We start from the raw sequence: 17514 nt of genomic DNA on the forward strand, positions 1-17514 counted from the left end.
CCTGCAACATGGTCTCTGCAGAGGAACACACACACACACACACACACACACACACACACACACACACACACACACACACACACACACACACACACCACCTCTTTCCATCTATGGCCTCCTCTCTCATTCCCCTGATTTATTTTTTTTCACCCATGTCTATCATCGTTTTCCCTTTGTGTCCTTTATTCTTACTTTAATTACACAATCTTAAAGTCTAACAAAGTGAATGCAGGTTGCCTTCTTCCTCCTCTGACTTCTCATCTTCCAATATTTCCCTGATTTCAGTTAACCTCTCTAATTTTTTCAAACTACTTTGTCTTTCTTGCAACACTGCAACACTTATTTGGCTTCCCCATTCACTTCAACTTGTCCGCTTTCTTTTCTTTCTAACTCACCTTGTCTTCCTTTCATCTTTCTACTGTAACTGGAAAGAAAATCAGCTAAATAGTATATAATCTGCTGCACAAAACAAGCCTGCTGTAAGCTGTCATTGGGATATCATTTAGCATCTGTGCTCAGCCACAGTTCTTGAAGTCTGTTCGGTACTTTTGGCGTTAGCCTGTCTTTATCTTCGGTCAATTGAGCACAGTGAATCAGTGGATACAGCTGATGAAAAAGAGCTCTCTAACTGGCTGTTCAGCCAAGGGAATCAGTGATTACATCAATTTAGTCTGGTTTTGCTTTTTTTAAATTTCACCTCATAAATGAAACTGTATGGTAGAGTTGAATGACTCACTGATTACCTAATCAGTGAGCAGTTAAACGTAAAAGATTAATTGTACAGCGTGTTGTTAGAAACTGAAAAGTTCTGAATCATGAACTTCAGAGTTCCAAGTACTGAAGCTGTTTATAATTTCATAAGACTACAAAACACTTAAACAAATGAAGTATTTTGTCACTATAACAAGCCAATTATAAAAGGTATCAGTAATTTTGGGTGTAATAAATATACTTAAATAGCAGTTAATTATGTCGAGGATACCACAAATATCTTGGCCAGTTTCTCTAATTATTATGTGCCAAAGTTACAGTCCTATTCAAAAGTCTGAAACCACCCCTCCTGCCTTTATATTTTGCTTCCAAGGAGTCTGAGGTTCTTGTAATTTTTTTAAAGTGGTCTTGAGCAATTGTTCTCCAGGCTTTCTGAAAGTTTTTATTTGGAAAATGGATACCTTTTCACACATTTTCAGTCCAGTTCTTGTATTTAACCACTGTCAGAGATTTTTTTTGTTGTTGGTTTTTTTAAGCCACTTAAATCTCACCTATGAATCATTCAGGCAAAAAAGGTCCCTATCTGGAGGAATAGTCCAGTGTTTTGTCCACACATAACAGATCATTTAGCAAAGAATTAACTTTAAATTCTACCTTTAGACACTTTCTTACAAGCACCCTGTTGCAAAAACACACAAATTTCTAATTTATTTAGTTAAAGCTATGAAAAATGTCAACAATAACACAGTCTGACAGGCATAAAATAGTAACAGTAAAACAAGAACTAGAGGAAACAACAGCAGATGAACAGTATTTGAAAGTCCTTAAGAAATATGGAACAAGGCCCTTCCCGGGGGTGGCTGTAGAGAAGCCATTCTTAAGGAAGGGAAACAGGGAGAAATGGTTGAAGAATGCTAAATTACAAAGGAACTGGGCTGAATTACGTAGAAACGGGTCTGATGGAGTGATGAATCCAAATTATAAAAAAATGACTCAAATCACTGTCAACACGTAAGAACAAGGTCAGAAGAGAGGTACAACAGTGAGTGTCTGACATGGTGGAAGCTCTGTCATAGTTTGAGGCTGCGTTTCTGCCAGCGGTGTTGGAGATCTTGTCAAAATTGTGTGGAATTATCAACAAAGAAATATCAATACTATCTGGAAAGCATGAGAGGACTTTTAAAATGTCCTTCAAGAACCCAGAAGAACTATTCTTGCAGACTACTTAAAGAAATTACAAGGGAACTTGCCTGAGGCTGTATTGAAGAATAAAGGTGGTCATACTAAATATTGACTTTCCAGCTCATTAGAATTGTACAAACTCTGCTTTTGCATTATATATAATGCATGTATGTTTGCACATTTCAATAAAACCCTGCACACACTCCCCATTTTCCTAGCAAAACATAAAGAATTGGTGGCCCAAGATATTTGAACAGCACTGTGCGTGGTGGTCTTTTTTTATGTAGAGCACATAACTAGAATTTATTATATGACCCTAAACATCTAAACATAATTAAGTCATATCCAAACTATCAGTAAATGCTCCTCCACTGGCAATAGGGAGATATACAGTTGATATCAACATTGAAAAAAAGTTCAAATGTTGATGAATCAAAACTCCTCCATGTTTAGCCTCAATTACGACAGCATTTCTTGCTCAGTCTTTTCATGTGCAAACAATTGTCAGTCTCTGGTGCTGAAAAATGAAACCAAATAGTGCAGTTTCTTCACTGGCCAGATGAGGCTTGGCCTCAAGTCAATCCTAATAGAACTTAGGGTAAAATAAGCAGAAAACAGTAGCATGTTTACAGCCTGTTTTAAAAAGCTGTTTTGGTCTTTCCCCCATTCACATGAACACACAACACCACAACAAGTTCAATAATTGCCTTAGCATCCGCTCTCTACCTATGATTACATCCCAGTGAAAATAAAGCTACTATATTTTACCTTTTAGATTTCCAATTTCCAATTGCTATTGTCCTTATTTCGGGAACTTTCTCCTCTATCAAAAATAGTTTAAGATGAAAGCATTCTGTTCTCGAGATCAAAGAAATACTGGTTTCTCATGCTTCTCATGCATATCTTCATCTGGAAAAATCCCATTTTATCGTTCTATATATCCAGTTCTCCCTACTTCTCTTTCCATATTGCCAGAATAAAGATCCAAGTCTCAATAAACAAAAATAACTCTGGGTACCAGCCAGCGAGGCCTGGTGATTTTTTTCCACTCAGACTTCCAAATTAGATTAGACTTCCAGAGGTCTTTTTAAACTTCGGTTAATGTTGAGCTTGTGTATAGAGAAAAGATGTGGATAAAGAAGCGAAGAAACAACAACTCTAAACAGCAAAGTTCAAGGAACTCATCGTAAACACAAACCAGCTTTTAGAAACAGGATTTTATAACACAGTATTCATGATTTTCCACTCCAAGTATCCAATTTCAAGCTACCATGTAAATCACTAGAGTGTTTCACTCTCCTACTTCAAGACATTTATCTGTTACAGTAATTATGCTGTGTTTGGTGTTACTGCATTCTCTGAAATCTGTCCAAGTTTTTCAAGGTCATCCATCACATTTTAAGACACATTTAAAGCTCTTATTTTAATCCCTTTTGTTTAAATTCAAGTTTAAAAAACTGTCAAATCTTTATTTAAAAAAAAAAAAACAATGCCAAAGGAAGCAAAGAGAAGAGTAAGAGTCAAAGGCAAGTAGAGGACAAGAATAAGAAGAAATTGGAGATGAGGAGTCTTGCACATGTTCAGGGACATGGAAGAATGGAAGTAAAGGCAATGATGGGGATGAAGGGAAGAGGAGAAAACCAGGAATAAATCAAGCCATCTGGAACATGAGACTTAAAAAAACCATTAAATAAATAACTTTCGTGCCTTTTCAAGTACTTATTTAGCCAAAATTTGAAGTGTGAAAGTGTGTGCTTGTGTGAAAAAAAGTCCAAGACTGCAAATAGTGTGCTGTTGTACCAACACTGAACACGTTATAATGGCCAACTGGGAAATAAAGACATGTTTGGTGTGTCTTTGTTAGACAACCCCCCAAAACGAGTCGTCTTAAAAAGCAGCTGAATATAAACATAACAACTAATTAAGACATCGTTAAGGGATCCTTGGATTGTCTAATGAAGTCCTTTATTTCCTCTCTCCATCTCCCCTAAACGTAGTTATTTATGCAGCTGTACTGTTAAAAACTCGCACGCTATAATGAAATCTTCATTAATATGATTGCACATACGGCTGCTTTTGTCAGCACTATCTTTCCCATCTACATACCGCCACAGAGTGGGCTGTGATTTGAATGCTCAAAGCTAAGAAAATGCTATGGTCAGCACTATTGGTACGGTGTGTATAGCTGCATCTTTTCAGAGAAGATTTGCCAGTAGGAGATTTTTAATGTGGATCAAATCGATGCACAAAACATTTCTGTTTAAATAAGCCACGGCACTGTAAACCCCCAGATGTTCCACACTTCCATTTTTCACGTAAGTATGACAGACTCAGTTGTAGCTTAATGTCTGATGTTCTAAGGTAGTATTGAAAATCGAAAAGACATTAATCATTTTTAAAGCACCATTTTTCCTCATTAAAATACACTATATAATACCATGAAATAACAATTTAGTAAGTCTAGTAAGTCATTCTCTAATTAGCCTTCACCTTGGGAATACTTGGAAATGGAAATTCAACTCCTGGCTTGAGAATAAAATATTCCATGGTGACTTTCGATATATTATTCATGAATTCAATTTACCCTGATAATGAACTGAAAGTTCTTGGAAATAAAATGATCTTTCACCTTGATAAAACAAAAGAATAACTTACAGTATGCTTCAGTGTAAACTATAATTATAAGTGTCTTTTGATTTACACACAAATGAGTTTACTTTCCTAATGGGTAAGAAAAAAAAGATCACTAATCATGAATCAAAAGCATCATAATTGCTAACAGCTGACTGCAGCATCTGTAAAAATGGAGATTTAGTATTTGTCTAATCTCACCCACACTTTTATAAATCAACACCTTTTCGATACATCTTAGAAAGAGGTATACTCACCCCATTCTTAGGGTAGGCCACCCATCCCAGGTCTCCCATCACAGAGCGGGAATCCAGCAGGTTCACTGTTGAAGGTTGGGAATACAAAGAATTGTTAGTAAAGATGAGCAACAAGCTGATTCATTAGAAATGCAAAAGGAAGAAGAAATATAAATCCTCACTTTGTTTACCCCTCCCTTATTATAACAAGTCACCAAGATAAAATGATTTACACATATTCAGCTAATGAAGGCCAGGGCTTGCTGCATCACAAAGCCTGATTGGTGAATAGACTCAACTGGATGTGCTAAGAACACCTTAGTCACAAAGAAATGCTTAAGAAAATAGAAGCCAGACATTATACCTATTACAGATTCATTCATCAGAGCAAATATTTGCCCAAGTCAAAGGATTTCTATCCACATTCATTTGTCAAAAATAATTCCACATATAAAATCTATTGAATTAGAATGTGTGCGTGAATGAGAATGTGGGATCTTGCTAACCAAAAACTCCCACACAACTTTGTACGCACAATTCAGTGTCTGCAACACAACTCAAACTCAAACTAATCCATTAAAAAAAAGAAAACCTCCCTGCTCAGCTTCCCGGCTGAAAGCTGTCAAGTGCAATTACTTGATCACTTCAAATCCTTAAAGTGTGTTTCCATCAACTCTTGTGCAAGACTGGTAACAGCGGAATCTCGCAAGTTGCGTGTGTGCCTTCACATGCTTCTTCCGCATCAAATGCACAACAGGTCTTGACAAAAGAGCCTCTCGTGAAGGCAATTGTCATCTCAGTTTTTTGACATATTTGGAGGCACTAAACAATATTCTCTTTAGTGGCTTGTTAGTTTTATCTCAACAAAAGCACATGTCAACATCTGGAAAATATTAGGTGTTTACTGAACCTAAGCTCTCATTATAAACATGCTGGATATGGCTGAGATAGGCAGATGTTAACACCCAGGTGCAGAATCTGACTAAATCATTGTGGCCACATGACTGGGCGAGAACAAAGCAGGTTAACACGTAGTATATTAATGATGTGACACAGTTTACAACACCGTATGCTGTCATAAACTGAGCTCATATTCTGTTAAAGCAGAGTTCAGTTTTCTTTATCTCCTCTACGATAACATTTAGCTTGTTCTTTGTTTGATACAATGTGTACTCAAACAATAAAAGAAAAGTCCAACCAAGTGACCCATAGACAAGCTTTTATACTTGAAGCAGATTAAGAGATAGACATTAGAAAATATTGCTAACTGAAGCAAACATTATCTGTATCTACTTACAACAGCAGACAAAGGGGATACTTCTCCTTGCCGCGTCTCTCTACCTGTTTTTATGACTAAGTAGTTCATGTCTAAATTGAAGCCTTTATTCTATTTTGGTTAAGCTCTGTCACATGTTTAACTTCATAAGAAATCTTTTTGCATCTATGTTGTAAACATGAAATCTGATGATGAACAACAAAAAATAAGACTGGAAGTGAAAAACAGAAATTGCATTTGAGTCTAGCAGGGGACTGGTGGACACACTATGCATTAGGAGACATTTTTCTTTAACCCATCACAGCTTAGCCAGGTTGGTAAAAACAAATCTTTAAGACTTAACCTCCTAAAAATCTTGGATAAGGTAAAACTTCTGCTGTTCTTTAAAACAGGTTTTCACATGTAACATTTACACAAACCAACCATTAATGTATGTAAAAAAAAATAAAAATCAGCCAACTATCCAAAAACACAATTTCAGAAACATTGGTGACTTTCTGACCAGCTGTTGAGTGTAACATTTACAGTTACATGTGCTGTCATAAAACAACCAAACTACACATGAACCCTGCCCTAATGTAAACAAAATGATAGGCATCCATAAATAATCTGCATCACAAGGTGTACTGGTGTATGCAGCGTTGCTCAATATCTCAGACACAGACGTTCTGCAACCCCGAGCACCACACAAACACACAGACGTAGACACACCTCCTGTCTTACTGTCTTCACTGTTCTACAGAGAATAATAAAAAATGTCCTTAGGAGGCGATTAGACAACTAATTAGGCCATAAAGAAGAGATAAGTGATACTGAACTAGATCATAAGGGATATGTTACCTCTTTCCCTCTCTTGTTCTCTCTAAGGATTAAACCACCTAACAAGTTAGAGCTCGGCTATGACAATGATCTATAGCACTTATTATTAAAAGTCATCTCAGCTAAATGAATGTAGTGATTTAAAGTCTTGAGTGACATTACTTCAAGGATACATATTTTAAATCCTTTGAAGGATGCGGATTTTTAACATTGGAAATACTGATAAAATTCTCCTCAATTTAAGTGTTGTTGCTGTTAGACAAAGGACATTTATTTTCAGTTACACTGAAACTATGCAGTTTTACTCCTTGACCTAAGTTATCTTTAACAGTCTCGTGTGTAACCATATCTTACCTGTTACTTTTACCTGCACATATGAAATGCGCAATTTTAATTAATGCAGTCCCCTCATCTTTTTTTCTTTTTTCGCTGTGTGTACCTTGTGATGTTTGATTTTGACAATTTACGTGTTAGCTCAGAGTTCTCTGGGATTAATGGTCTGTTTTCTCCTCCCACACAGAGAGAGGCAGACAAATATTCTTTCTTTCAAGCCATTTGGTGTAATTACTCCAGATTCACCATTTCCATTTGATCAATGCCACAGCCAACAAAAAGTAAAGTGAAAGCTTTTAAAATCCGTTTAGGCTCCCAAAACCCCATATCTTCCTCGTGTCACATATCATGATTAATCAAACACAGTAATAATGTAACAGATGTGAGGCTCTGGGATGTACTCTGAATTTCATTAGTTTTTTAAAAATGAGCTGATTAGTTTCAAGAGATGGAATTTTCAACATGGTAATGTGTGCACAACTTCCTTTTTATTTATTTAAATTTTTGAACAATTGTATCCTGATTTAGTAAGTAAGTCAGTGAGACTGGCGAATAAGTGAAAACCAAACATTTACATGAGGTTAGTAGCATGCTGTCAGATAAGAACTTCCTCTTTTTCAAAACAAAACCTGAGATGGGCAAGTGGCCAAAATACCCAAATATTTTTCAAATTTGTCTACACAAGCAAAAAATAAATTCCTTAATTGTATTTTTTTTAACTAATTACAATTAATTAGTCAAATGAGAGAAGAGGCTAGTTTAATTATGGGCTTCACTCACCTCTCCAATTATGCATGCAGTGCTATGGTGATTATCCTTTGCAATGCAAATATCTGTCAAATGAATCTAACGTTGGTTTTAAATGGTTAACCTCTGGTAAATGGTTCTTGACTGGCTGGGTGTTGAACAGCTTTATTTCTGGTGTTTGGTTAAGTAAAAGTTTAATATCTTTTCTCTGCAAATTAGAATGAGATGAACAGGTTTTAACTTGATAGTTGAAGACAACAAAGAAAACAAATGTCTGCGTATATGCCAGATGTGAAAGATCAAATGCTGGCATGTTTTTTTTTATTTCCCCTTCACTCACTTCATTGACTCCATCCTGAAGCTTGGCTTTAAAAAGGCTTTGGCTTTAAAAAAGGGGGGTATTCAAGTATTTTGACAGCAGGTTTTGATACTAATGACGAATAAATGTAGGTGTATTTCAACCACATGCATATTTTCATTATTTAATGGAACAGTGCACCTTATCACATTAAGGATATATTCATAAATTGAACACGAAACATCATGGTTTCCTGGATTCAATAAAAAAGAAAGAAAAGAAAGAAAGATATAATCTAAACAATCTTTGTGAACTTTTCATGTGCTGGCCAATGACGCCCTGCTAAACGCTCCAGGACCCCTCAGTGTCCTGTGGCCAAATATTGAGAACTTTGGTGAATATAAACTTTTACCAAATAAATCTGCCATGTGGAGAATATGCTGCTTGATGAATGTGCTCTCTTTCCCGGATAATGCTGTCTAATAGCTCCAAACAATGGTATTCATCTGGAGCTATTAAAATGCTGCTCATGCAGACAATGGCGTGGGAACAGTATTTGGCAGACTATTTTACACTTCTTACTCAGTTTTTTGTGCCTACATTGTCAAATATTTATCCTTATTTTATGCCACTTTACAGTTGCCCACTTTTCACATTTAGTAGGACAGTGTAGGTGTGCATTTGTTCTGATGATAAGAATATTGCAGGTATTTTGCAATATACTGTGGAACTGAGGAAATTTATGAGCGGTCACAGATTAATCTGACATGATAAGTGCTGAAAGAACCAAACATGAACAAACCTATAAAGGAACAAGGCAAGCCCAAACTAAATGAGTTTTCAGGGAAATCAAGTTATTGTCACACCTAAACGTCAGCATTTTAATAAGTGGGAAGCCAAGCGGTCAATTTAATTTTAGAGTCGTTTTACAGTAACTACCGAGAGAGAAAATAAATAAATACAAAAATAAAAATGTGAATTTGCATTCTTCGTCCAGTCTATGGTGAGCACCTTACACGCTAAAGACAAAATTGCTAAAGAGTGATACGGAGATTTTTGCAGCGCACTGTGCGTCTGTTGGCGCTGCCATGTCCTCAGAGGAATGGTTATCAAAAAGAGACATGTTCTGTCCAAAGGTCTTTTTTTATTCGACCCTTTACAGTTTGGGAACACAGAGTCATTGCACACACGGGGCACACAGCTGTCATAAAGATAATCTGTTTGTATTAATATTATATATGACCTCTTTCTGCCGTCAAACGGCTCCAGAAACGAATAGACCAGCCAAGGAGTCTGAGACCGATGGTCTGGGCACCAGCTGTGGTACGAGCAGACCTTTAACCGATTTTCGGCGCCCGTTAAAGCCTAACCAAACAGCGCTGTCAGTAACCCTAAATCCTTCCTGTTTTAGTTTACCTTCGTTTGCGGGAATGCACCACGCTCCGAGAAATGCCAGGCTCCAAACCCATGTCCATGTCACCAACCGAATGCCACAACTCCACCAACGAGATTGCATGGCGCATCCAAAAAAACCCAAAACCAGCAACAAGATTTTTTTCTTAAACAACAGCAGTTTCGGTCAGAACAGAAGGGGAAAGCGTAGTGAAACCATCTGTCGCGTTATGAGTCCGCTCAGAAAGATGGGGATCATGTTATGCGGCGGCAAGAAGGAGGCAATGAGGAGCCGAGTGCGCTCTGGTTTTGGGAAGGCGGGCAGCGCGTCGGGAGGCGGAGTGAAGCTCAGTCTCTCCAATCACAGACCCTCCACAGGTGAACCCCACTGCCGCTGAACTCATTTCTCCAATAATCGATTACCCCTCACTCATTACCTCTGTTGACCGTAAAAGCATTACTTACTGTTCGTATTAAGTTGCCCTCTCCTGCTCTGCGTTTCTCCACGATTGAGACTTGCTACAAAATTGGATTTGTAAAGAACAGAGCGCAGGTACTTTGAGGTGTTTTTTAAAAAGAAAAAAAAAACATATCCCCGTTGTTTCAGTCCAGCTGCATTGCTTTCAGTTATGTGGGTTATCAGTGCTTGTATTCAGTTTTTGACAACATGTTTATAACGCAACAACTGCCGTTTTAACTACTGAGAGAATGTTTAAAGACGCATTATTTGACTGCTGCTGCAGCAGTGTTTGCTTTATTATCTTTCAGTAGTTCTTGGTGTATCACGTCAGGGAACAACAGACTGTAAAAGCAAAAGTAACCCTTATTTAGTAGGATAATTTACTGGTAATACAGTTATTGTAGTATTAACATCTTCTGTACAGTAGTAGTGAACAGGATGTGGATTTCCAATAAATATTGCCTCTGGGCAGCATTTCCAGCCCCTGTGTCTCATATAATCACTTTGGTTTGTGGACTTTATAGATCATTTTCAGGCTACAGACAGCTGACAATGATTGTCTGTCTCGCTCTGTGGTAGCCCTGTGTTAGACCAGTGACTGCTTCTAGTCCTGTGATAGCTGGGATACGATCCTCCACACTCGATGACTCTGGATTGGATCGGCGGAAGAAAATATTTTTAACACTATATTTTTTTTCATGCTTGGCATGCAACACAGTTCTTGACAAAGAGCTATACATCTATGTTGTATCCATCAATGTTGAGGGTTCTTTAACTGATGGTTTCTCACCCCTGTCTTCTTCTTATTTCTTCTGTGTTCTGCAACGCTTTTAGCAGTAAAAAAAAAATTAATTAATAATTTTTTTTAAAAAGAAGAAAGAAACTACTTTGTAACCCTGATTTTTAATAGAAATATACAACTTAGTTTTACATAAACCTAAAGTATGAGTCTACAGGTATACTAATTGTGTAATCACTGATTATCCCATCTAGATGAAGACTTCTTTCTTAAGAGGTTTAATTCAAGGCTTTCAGTTTACTTTTATCTTTTATCTTATCTTTTAATGTCAATTCAGTGTACTAAGAATAACTGGAACAGTCTCCAAATACTTTTTTCATTTTTCATAACATTTTTTATTGAGTTTATTTGCTCCAACTAAAAACACACAAACAAAAAAAGTGCACCATCAGCCATCTCGGTACAATTGTCTTGCTTTCCGGTTAAATGTGCTTTGGTGTATTTGAGTTTTAGTTTCTTATAATCTGTGTTGTAAGATTATAATTCCTCAAACTGCCTAAAATCAGTTCATAATTTTTGAATGTGAGACTTTAAGAAGTTGTATGTTGATTCTGTGTGAGCTTTCCTTTCCTTTGTGACCATCTTCTACATTTTCTCTGTTACCTTTATCCATTTAGACCAATTAATGCCGTATCTCTTTGTATTTTTATCTCTGTTACTTATTTGTGTTTTCTGTATGTGTTTTGCTTTTCACTTTTTCTTCCTCTCTCTCGTTCTCTGTGGTGAAATTACATTCTTTAATCACTAAGCAATTCGTGGTGTTATTCACATGTGTTACCCTGCTGACACCTCCTACATTCCTTGTGTATGCACACAGATCTACGCATATATAACACATGGATAGACACAGGTATTGATTTCTCTCTCACCCCAACTTGGAAACACATCAAGATACCTCGCTGATAGGCGCACAGAGCCCCACGTTTTGTTTTTGCTACAGAAATTGAACAACCTCGAATTTTAAATATTGCATCCTTTTAAATATGTGAAAAAATTGTTTGCCAAGCACAAATGCAACTGTAGGTGTAATTCCAAGGTGGTAGTGTATTGTAGACGTGTAGGGGTCTGATCAGCAGTGACAGCGGGTGTGGAGGTGGTTCTGGGATGCCAGAAACTGTTGTTGTCTCCTAGAGGTGTCGGTTTAATTCTATAAAAGGTCTGCGGAGGAAAGTGTAAGAAAAATTCACCCCGCAAGGAGCCTTACCATCAGATGAATCTTCTCATTTTTGTTGGTTGAGAATGCATTTTTGTTGTTCTACGCCTGTTTGGCAAATGGGTGGAAAGAGTGAGGTTTCACTTTTAGATATTTTTAGGTCAGCAATAATGGAGTTATATAAAAGCAAGGATGGACAGGTGGAATTCCCTAAAATAGACGATGTAGGAAGTGGTAGGCATTCTCCAGATGTATCAGTTTTAGGATACAACAGCTGCACTCAGACTAAGATCCTCAAACAAGATTAGATTAGCCATGAAAATAATAATAATAAAAAAAAGAATTTGTATATTTTTTTTTTCTTTTGGGGGATGCAGCATTCATTCTAACATTTATGTTTTGTGGGTCTCTACTAGCTCTGTCCTTTTAGTTGCTAAATACACCACTAAGTTCACCATCCATTTGTTGACTCTGTGTGTCTTCCATTTCGTGCCAGACAGGCAGTGTACAGTTCATCAGAGCTGTTTTGCGGCCTGTGACAGGCTGGGCTCTGCATGGCAGAGTAATAACTCTCTATGTGACTCTGAGTATCTGTGCTTTTCCTATTAGCAAATGTATATATGGCCAGTTAAAGAGATAGAAAAAGACAATACTGCTTCACAACAAATTGCAGATATTGTCCTTTTGATGTCTTGTGAAGTTTTCTTTAATAACAGTATGGCCAGTAAGTTCAAATTACACATATTAGTAAATACACATGCTAAAATAAATAAATAAATAGGCATGCCATTCATCTGAAAACCACAACCATTTCCCATTTTGTTCATTGGTGGCAGAATGTCTTTTTTATCACTACATGGTAGAGCACCATGAAGCATTTTCCAAAACCAGTGGTTTGGTGCAATCAGATGTGATGGTACCTTGGGGGCTGAATAGTCAGCTGTGATTTTGTGTCTGCTCACTCATGACAGTAGGGGAGGGAAAGGGAAAGCAAGGTCAGAGAGGGTCAGTGCAACACACACACACACACACACTGTAAATACTGTAGAGGTTTGCCTGTCTCCTCCGCTCTCTCTCTCTCACACACGCACACGCACGCACACACACACACACACACACACACACACACACACACACACACACACACACACACACATTTGTTGCAGTGAGCGTCTTGTTGGCACAGTACACATTAAACACCTTTGTTGCAAGCCTAGGGAGTCGAGACTAGCCTGGCCTTCCAGCTGGGAAGATCTCACTTTACAACTAAATAGCTGACTATAGCATGTCTTCTTTTTTGTACATATTTACTGCTGGACCATTTGACATAATATTTCTAGTATTTACAGTAATCTGGTTGGAAGGAATCTAAGCTTTTCAACCTTTTAAGCTGTCCGTATGTAACCAAATGCCTTTTACCCATATGAACATGCAGTCCTATAATTGCAGTGATTTCTTTTATTCTCGCCATATTACTAATATGAAGAACATATAATGTTGATGTGTTTTTCCCAGGGTGTAACCATAAAAAAATAAGTTTATAACTAAATGCATGCACGTTATATACAAACACGACATTACTGTGTATTTTAACCCCAACACAAAGATTCATGCACACACATACAGTATTATCACCCAGTTCCCCAAATAATCAGCTTTTGGACTTGACCAGCTGGCTCCTTGTTGAAGGGAACTCTGGGATTTTTCAGAATACCATGACATTAAATAGTGAAACACTACAACACATTTGGCTTTAAAGGGATATTTCAACTTTATTACAGTATTCCTTCTAGAACATTCCCACCATGATGTGTAGAAACTGTAAGAGAATAGAAATGTTTCTGTTTAGGGCTCAAGAAGAGAATGATGAACATTTTTACTTTTCACAACAGCAAGAGTATTTCTAGTTACTATCATGAATTCTGGCTGCCTTTTTTGGCAAAGTTCCAGAGGCCTTCTGTTGTGCATGCTGGCACACTCGAGCACCTACCATGAAAACGAGGCACCATCATGTTAACAGCTAAACTTTGTCTTTCCCAACTGCAGAAGGGTACACTGCTAAGCAAGCTGAAAATAGACAGGTTTTCTTTGCATTAGCTGGCTCAACAAAGTAGTAAGTAAGTAAATTAGATCCCAAAGTTATAGTTACAATGGTGAATCCGCAATTTATTTGTTAACCAAGGTATTTTTTTTATGTTATTGTCCTCTGCACAATATGGACTGATCAACCTCTGAGGAATTGGTCACAGGGCTGGAAAAAAAATGTTGTAAATTTGGAAGTTGGTTTTCTGTTGCTTCTGAGAAGTGGTTAGCAATGTTTTATAGCAAGAATGTCCTGGGTTTGAGTCCAGCTTGGGCTGTTCTGTGTGGAGTTTGATGTTTTCCCTGTGTCTGCTCGGGTTCAGTCTGAAAACTCTGGATACTCTCATAGTCCAAAAACATACACGTTAGTTTAACCGGTAATTCTAAATTGGCCATTTGTGTGAATGCAAGTGTGAATGGTTGTTTGTGTCTCTGTGTTAGCCCTGCAATAGCCTGGTGGCTTGCCTACAATCTGAAGTTGGATCAGTTGTTAAGAAAATGGCTAGATTTACTTCTACAACTTAACTAATATGTATCAGTTTTCTAATGTGGAACATCAGCACAGTGCAGACCAATCAGAAATATTTATTCTGTTCATCTACTGAATGCATGTTAATTCCCCTGTCAAACACACATTTGCACTGCTGTAATTGTATTACTTCCATTTACGGCCTCACAAATCTATAACTCAACAGGCTTGCAAATATAATTTTCTAAAGTTGGCACGTTTTACTGTTGAATTAATTTTAAAACTGAAAATAACCTCCACCTGAACAGGTGAGGTACAACATACATTACTGCTGGAGTCATGTGAAAAGAGAATATTCTGGCTTTAGTCTCACCATAGCTCCCTAACCCATTAATCTTTTTTCATATTACACCCCCAGGTCTGCTACAGGTTCCATAGAGGAAGAGACCTGTCCTAACTGATGCACTGGTAGCTCCAACGGGTTGCTCAGGTTGACTGTTCATTCAGGAGAGGACAAACAATCTGGGAGATAGTGTCAACATCATTAGTTGTTCAACTCTCACGGTGAACCTCCTTGCTGTCAGGTAAGAAAAAGAAGCTGACAACATCATCATGACTCTGTAGAAAGAGCGGGCAGGTCTGACAGATGTTTCCTTATGGCACCGTGCTGTCTAAAAGACAGTTAAGTATCCAACTGTCAAGCGACCTTCAAGCACCACAAACGGACTCCAGTGTAGGGAGGAATAAGGAATAACAGAGCTTCTTCTTTCTGCACTTTTGATGCAAATAAAACAACCTACATTGCCTTTCATAGTTTACTAACTGCTTGAGTAGTTATCTGCCCTCAAACAAAGTTATACATTTCAAATTCTCTGGCCTCTCTTTGACCCCGAAACATGGAGCTCTTGTTTGGGCTTATAAAGAAGGAAAGCGCACAAAAAATGTACACACACACACTCACACTGACATGCACATACGCACACATACACAACCCCCTGGGCATCGTTAAGCCCTGCTTAGCAGCTCAGTGAGGCTGGCAGGCAGGGCTGCTGATATTCTCCCTCTATTTTGGCTGCTCCCCTCTGCATGCTGCTCCAAATCCTACTGCTCTCTTTTCACACTTTTTATCTCCTAACTCAGGACCTACAGAATATATACTTTATATTAAAAAGTGTATGTAGAGGCTGAGGAAGAACTTATTCCTAGTGAAGACTGAAGAGAAAAAAGGGCTCAAGGATTTACTGTAAGATGAGCTGTTGCATAAACACTAAATAAAGACAGTACTTTGATTTATGGTCTTGGTATTGGTGTAAGTCTTACAATGCAGTAAGACTAAAAGTGAAACAAAAAAGGAAAGCAACAACACTGTATGTTGAAAAAATATAACCTATGTAAGACTTGATTTCACAGCAATCATTATATACAGTATGTCTATGTTATTTATCCTGTGTTTACAGGTGAAGCTTGATGAAGCAAATGATCACGGGATGGAGGGGAGCAAAACTTTGAAGTTCAGAGAGATTTTCCAAAGTCTGGAGTACTCTGGAAACACCAGTATTGCCGAAAAAGCACAGGAGACAGAAGGAGGTGGGAGCTACGGCATTGTCCTCCAAACTACCAGGGCTAATGCACAGGAAGAAATTAGCAACCAGCCACACTTTGAGAAATACTTTCACAGCATTCTCTCTGGTGAGGTTTTTACTATTGTTCTTACTCTTCTTGAGCTAATCTGAAGGCCACATTAAGTTTTGAGGTCTGCACTGACTTTGCAGGCACACAGTGAGCCTCAGCATCCACTGACCCCGCTCTGTGATGGCCTACCACTTGGTGGCTGAGTAGTTGTCATTCCCAGTCGCTTCCAGAGCAGATGCAAAGCAAGAGTGGTCAGGCCGTAGTGCGGGTGAGTCCTTCTGGCTGCATACAGGGAACGAATGCTGGGAGAAGTGGCCAGATGCATAATGTGGTATGAATATAAAACATGTGCATTATGTAATACATACAAGTTATTGTGTACCACGTTCCATAAAGCAGTCAGTAGCAGTAGATGGTAAAAGATTTCATTGTGAAGGTTCCTTTTGTTGTTTGTTTGTTTCTTCATTTGTTTTTACCCTTAAATTTTGGGAGGCTTCAGTTCACCTCAACTTCATGCAGTCTAAGTCACAGGACACAGTGTCTTTGTTCTGATTATACAAAAATCAGCTTGGAGGATACATGAGGGTGCTTCAGAATTCAGATTATTTTAAAAATCAGAGCTACCATTTTGAAGTTACATAACACAACCCCCACTCCCTCACCCCTCAGTATTTTGGTATATTTTTACTATGGCTTTTCTCCATTTCCCAGAGGCACACCCAGCTCCCCTATCCTCTTTTATCTGTTTCATCCTTTTTGTCTTTTCCAGTCTACCCCCTCTTTCCCTCTCTTTTCAGTCAGTCTTACCCCACATCAGTCCATGTACTTTTCTGTCACTTTGCTTTCCTCTCCCACAGCTTTTTCTCCAATACATCCTATGTTATACTCTTACTCTCTTTCTCTTTACTTTGTTCTGGTGGTAAACTTTCTCACTTGTTTTCCCTTCCTACACTTCATTGTCATATCACCACACTTCAAACGTGGTCCTCCAAAGATTCTATTAAAAAACATAACCATAAGCAATGTCTCGAAACCTCTGTGTTTCTGTAATCAGTTAAGAATTTAGAATTATGAAAGCAAGACCAAAGATATAGAAATTCAATTACTTCTGAAAGAAACGGGAAATGTAAAAAGTAAATGACTTCTAAATCGCACCCCATTGTTTGAGCTTTGCATAGACATGAAGCCTTCAGAAGTATAGATGATGTAGGCTCACGCACACACACACACACACACACACACACACACACACACACACACACACACACACACACACACACACACACACACACAC

At 38.0% G+C, this 17514-nt stretch overlaps 2 protein-coding genes across 4 annotated transcripts in view; one reads left to right on the top strand and one right to left on the bottom strand.

Moving 5' to 3' along the window:
• The window catches only part of epha5 (EPH receptor A5), a 64004-nt gene extending 54086 nt beyond the window's left edge, over positions 1 to 9918 (bottom strand). For all 3 annotated transcript variants that reach the window (XM_013909854.1, XM_005729214.2, XM_013909853.1), the window contains exons 1-2: positions 9650 to 9918; positions 4782 to 4846 (exon numbers count right to left, since the gene is read on the bottom strand). In XM_013909854.1, coding sequence (XP_013765308.1) covers positions 4782 to 4846; positions 9650 to 9749 — 165 coding nt within the window. In that variant the 5' untranslated portion in view covers positions 9750 to 9918. The remainder of the gene's footprint in view (positions 1 to 4781; positions 4847 to 9649) is intronic.
• Positions 1 to 17514, top strand: part of LOC102207765 (katanin p60 subunit A-like 2) — a 384693-nt gene that overhangs the window by 238455 nt on the left and 128724 nt on the right. The gene's annotated exons all lie outside the window — the stretch shown is intronic.

Source organism: Pundamilia nyererei, unplaced genomic scaffold (assembly GCF_000239375.1).
Source record: "Pundamilia nyererei isolate P.nyererei 1_Seehausen unplaced genomic scaffold, PunNye1.0 scaffold00032, whole genome shotgun sequence".
NCBI classification, from domain to species: Eukaryota; Metazoa; Chordata; class Actinopteri; order Cichliformes; family Cichlidae; genus Pundamilia; species Pundamilia nyererei.